We start from the raw sequence: 5,249 nt of genomic DNA, 5'->3' as shown, positions 1-5,249 counted from the left end.
AGGCCCAGTCCATGAAGTTAAGACTTCGAGAGTCTTGAAGAGGCCCCTTGATGAGATGATCCACCTCACACATTTCCCCAAGAGGCTTTTGCCGAGTGTAGAGAGCGTCTTCTAGACGCATCTACAAGAGCGGAAAAATCCGCATCAGAGGACGAAGGTAGACCCAGGCCCATTGGCTCCTTGGTATCATACCACATCCCTGGTTTCCCTGTCAACTTAGAGGGTGGACAAGAAAATACTGTCTTACCCGCTTCTTCTTAGCCCTGAGCCAGTTCTCTAGACTCTTCAGAGACTTTCTCATAGAAAAGTAGGGGTCATCTTAACGAATGAGGAAGCCTTCGACATTTTCGTACTGGATAATAACGATCCTGGCGAAGGGGGATCCGAACTGGCGTAGTGAGTCTCCAAACACCTGCAGCAATAGAGAAGCAAGTCTCTTATAGTCTGAAACTCCTGCATCTTTGGTTATCTCTTTCATCCGATACTTCTTCCAAAAGTGATGTGGGAGTAAGAGGCTTTTCCTCAACAGGAGCCGATCCTTTGAAGGAAGTCTTTTCCTTTCTTCCTTACTCCTATCATCCTTCCTGTGTGAGTCCTGGAGTTTCTCTATACTCGGACTTCTGATGTGCTCCTTGCGTCTGCTAGGAGAGGCGCTTGCGTCCTGAATCAGGCGCCTGTGAGGCGAAGAACGCCTGCTAGGCGAAAGTAGAACATCCTGTTCCTGGCGCCAAGAAGGAGACGCGTTTGCGTCCTGGTGAGAGCGCCTAGGCCAAGAAGGCGAGGCGCTTGCGTCCTGGTGAGGCTGCCTGGTCCAAGAAGGAGAGGCATTTGCGTCCTGATGAGGACGCCTAGAAGGCGAAATGCGCCTGCGAGGAGAAAGGAGAACCTTCTGTTCCCGTCGTCCATGAGGGGAGACGTTTGTGTCCCGTTGACTGCGTCTAGCAGGCGAATAACTCCTTTTTCCTTTGCGTCTTTCCGGAGAGGAGCTAGAATCTCTCCTCCTCCTCCTAGGAGGAGAAGAAAACTTGTCCAATCTTCGAGGCCTATTAGGCGAAAACTCTTGCGTTCCTTGCGGGAAACATGTCTCGAGGACGAACGAGTGCTCCTTTCTTCTAGAGGAGCTCTAAATCGAGAGGGACTCTTCTCTCTCCCGGAGCTCTTAGTCGAACGAATTCTCTCACGAGAAATTCGCAATCAGGCTCCTGATGCTTGCCATGGGAGGCAAACTCTTCTCTAGTCAAACTCCTGGGAGAACTCTTGCTCATAGGGCGTTTCCGATTTCTGTCATGTACGACTGAAGAAGGTCTCGCTGGGGACGAAAACCTTTCAGGCGAGGAGCGTCTGCTAACGCCAGGACGCTTACTCTCTGACTCTCTCCTAACGGAACTCTTGATGGGAAGAGAAATGTCTTTCTTCCTAGAAGAGCCTTCAGCAAGAACTCCTACTAAGGCAGACAACTGCTGTTGGAGTCCTACCAAGACTTCCTTTGTCTTGTGTGATAAGTCTTCCGGGGAAGAGTCAGGAGTTCTCATGGCTCTCTTCTTACGAGCAGGCGAATAATCCGGAAAAGGCTCCGGACTGGAACGTAACGCTTCGCTATTTGGCGTCTTCCAGGATCTCTTAAGAGGACGCGATTTAGCGGAAGAACTCCATCCCCTTCTGGGAGACGAAGAGTCTGAGTCCGAAAAAGCACTTCCTCAGGACGCTTTTGCAGTAGCTATCCTTGGCAGCCTGGGAAGCGGCTACAGGATCTGCCGAAGGGACGCCTGACCGTTGGGAATACTCTACATCCCCCTTGCGGCTTTCGACATTCCTCCTCCCTTGGTCATGGGAGTCTGAAAGAGGTCTAGGCTAGGAGCAATGCGGAGTCGGTCAGGACGCCCCCTCCACTTCACTGGGGACACGCACAAATCACTGCACACATCCACTGCGTTACTTACCTGTCTACCTTCATTCGCTTGCAGTTGCGTTTTGCAAGCTGATTATAGAGGCTCTCATTGCAGCCATTTCCGTAGACGCATCTACAGGTTCGCTACTGGGGGAAGGGGCTGAAACAAACTATGAGCAGGAGAAATAACTATGAAAGTTAGGAGCTACTTCCTGTTCATTAGAGCAGATCTACTTGAGCTTCTGATGGAAGCCCCCTCCTAACCCTATTCTTTCTCAAGTTTGTCCCTTACATAAGAAGCCAAGGTCTTCCATTCCACTTCCGTTAAGTTCTCACATTCCAGACAGGTGTTAGTCTCAGAACAATCATTCCCCTACATTTTTTACAAAACTGTGTGAGGATCCACCGAAGCTTTCGGTAGCCTCACCTTACATACCTCTTTCGCACACACCCTAATACAGGTGCCACGTCAGACATTTTAAAGAGAATCCAATTCCAAATCCAAAAAACAGTCCACTATAAGCGTATGCCGCAAAACCAAAGATCAAAGTACATCACCAAAAGACAAATCGATAATCCTCGGCCAACAAGAGAAAAGAATTCCAATGCAGGAGGTACCAACAACGATGTTGTTGCTACCGGCGACAGAAAAATTCTGGTTAGAAAACGGGAATGGTTCCTATTCCCGCCACCCAGCGGCGGGAGTGGGCTGGTCACCTGACCTACCTGTCGCGTGTGCCGCGAGTTTTTGAATTCTGTCGGGACGTCAGACTATAGCTAAGTATATATCTGCCGGGGAACAGTGGCATGTACAAAAACATTACACTCATTTTCATGGGTTCCTGCCTGCTTATAAGAAAACCATAGACTTTGCTTATTTCAACAGGGTTACATCCTAAAACCCCACTTTTGGTTGGGTAACCTAATCAATGCTAGGGGTTCACGCTCTTAGGCTACAAGTACATGGACCCACTTTAGTTGCCACAGAGTGGTGCTGCTCAGTGTCAGGCAGCCAGGCTGTCGTTAGCCACAGTGGTTTGTTCATGCGGGTAAGTGGGGTCACTCAGTGGCGGGGATTCAGCGACAGCTAGCCACAGATGCTCGTGTGCTTGACATAAGTTATGAACAACAGAAACCTATGGGAAACCACATCCCTACCACTCAAGAGGCTAAAGTACTCACAGGCAGCCTTATCATAGCAGAGGAACCCCTTCAGACCACCCATGAAATTGTGCAACACAAAGCATGTGTGTAACTGTTCTAAACAATGTTAAACAAATGATACTTTTCCAGTAGATTTAGGTAATAACTCTGTGTCGGTATTTCTTGGAAGTTACAGTTTCCTATAGTATTTGGGTTGCTTAAGAATTTACCGTTATTCTTTGGGGACCAATTTGGTAGATCTAGCTAATAACTCCTCGTCGGGTACTGCTTCGGAAATTAAAGTTTCCCATAGTATTATGGTTGATTATTGCCTAAATACTCTATTCTCTTTGGATACCAAACAAGTACTAAAATTGCTCTGAAAGGTTTGTGCAGCATATGTACTAATGCTGTATGAAACTCTAAGCCACGGCTTATGAAACTCTCAGTCGTGGCTAGGTGGTAGTCTATGTTGTTGGCACCTATATCAGTGCCAGATGCACGATCATGGCTAACTTATCACACTTTCAGCGAAGAGTGGATAGATGGCAGTGGACGATGCTCAAAGAAAGCTCTGCAAGTTTCCATCTAGTAATCTACTTTTGAGGAGATTTAGACTTCGTATTCTGCCCACAAGTTGGACAAAGGGCATGGAAATCCCACAGCTTGAAATGTTTTAGGTCCACAGTGGGTGGGCCAAAGGCCACAACCTTTGCAGTCTGTAGTCCTTCAGGATCACTGTTGCTGGTGTGAGATCGGTTGAGTGTTGAGAACACCAGAGGAAAGACTCAGTCACACCAACTGTAACCCCCCATGGGGCCAGTACTAAAAACACGTTAAAATACATTAGACTTCCCAATTCCTAGTGGCTTTTGTGTTTGCAGGACTGTACCTTGCAGTCGGTGCGAAGTTATTGTGTTGTATTACCATCAACTGTAACTTGCAGCGGCTAGTACTAAACACGGCAAAATACATTGACACCCAAATCACTATAGGGCCATCCTATTCGCGGGAAAGTTTCGTTATATCTAGATACGTAATACCTAACTTTGCATAGAGTATTTCTTTGGAAATTACGGTTTCCTTTGTATTTGGTTGCTCATTACCTACAGGGGCTAGCACTAAACACAGCAAAATACATTGAACGCCTCAATCCCTTGTGGCTTTCGTATTCATGGGACCTTTCCTTGCAGTTTTGTGGGGTGCTATCTACTGCCTAGAATTGGATCAACATTCCTTGCAGACCATGCGGAGTTAATGTCAAGAATTACCCTTTTCCCAATGATTAGCCTAAGCTTCAATTTCTTTAACTAACAATTTACTGCAGTGTGGCGGAATCAAATGTAAGCAAATTCCCCACAGTTACGTTAATCATACAAGCTAACAAAATTTCCCACACTCACTTTCCCCTTTACGTTACTTTTAACCTGCAGGACAATTGGTTCAACGATATACTGAACATAAAAAACACAAAACAGTGCTCACCCTCTGGTTCCAGATACTCAGGGATAGGCTAGCCGAGACACAACCACCGCCGACAATCACACCACAAACCAACCAACCGAGAACCACAACCCCACAACAACTTACAACCCGACTAGTAATCACCGAGCAGAAACAACACCACAGCTCGAAACAACACGACAACCACACGACTTACCCCAGCACAAAAACCCGCTAACACCAACACTGTCCCAACCACCACTCGCAGACGACGACGCACTACCAACCTCGCCACACCAGCCACACAAGCGCACAACAACTTTACAACACCAAAATCTATCAAATAACACATCAACTGGCCATCAATGGACAAGACTGCTGCCAAAGCCAACTTTAGGAATTAGGACTTCCACAAACGCCATTACTTCAGTTCTTGACTCCCGTAACAGACTCCGCCACCGATCGTCAAAACAGATTGCCACAACAGACACGCCCTCCGACCGCCATTTAACCACTCCCATTTATTCTTCCACCAATCTCTCTCTCTCTCTCCCCTCTCTCTCTCTCTCTCTCTCTCTCTCTCTCTCTCTCTCACGCAACCCTTGGAGACGTTGTCAAATATAAACTACTATCATTACTTCTCCATAGCAGTACACTCAGCTAGGAATGTTAAGATACAGTTTTTTTTAAATCTTCGGACATATAGTGTTCAATAATGCCACAACTGGCAACTCTAGAAAGGGAGCGGAGCTTCAAAATCATAGCGTTTTGTTGT

General features: G+C 47.0%; 1 protein-coding gene across 1 annotated transcript; it reads right to left on the bottom strand.

The window, feature by feature from the left end:
* Positions 1 to 319: 319 nt before the first annotated feature.
* On the bottom strand, positions 320 to 4,826 carry LOC135215883 (serine/arginine repetitive matrix protein 1-like). Its single transcript, XM_064250838.1, has 5 exons — positions 4,692 to 4,826; positions 4,138 to 4,247; positions 3,632 to 3,775; positions 1,214 to 1,656; positions 320 to 1,068 (listed from the first exon to the last, which is right to left on the bottom strand). The coding sequence occupies exons 1-5, from the start codon at positions 4,824 to 4,826 to the stop codon at positions 320 to 322; spliced, it is 1,581 nt and encodes a 526-aa protein (XP_064106908.1).
* Positions 4,827 to 5,249: the final 423 nt, after the last annotated feature.

Source organism: Macrobrachium nipponense, chromosome 5, assembly GCF_015104395.2.
Source record: "Macrobrachium nipponense isolate FS-2020 chromosome 5, ASM1510439v2, whole genome shotgun sequence".
Lineage (NCBI taxonomy): Eukaryota > Metazoa > Arthropoda > Malacostraca > Decapoda > Palaemonidae > Macrobrachium > Macrobrachium nipponense.
The sequence above is the reverse complement of the archived record's forward strand: the minus strand, read 5'-3'. Positions and strand labels throughout refer to the sequence as shown.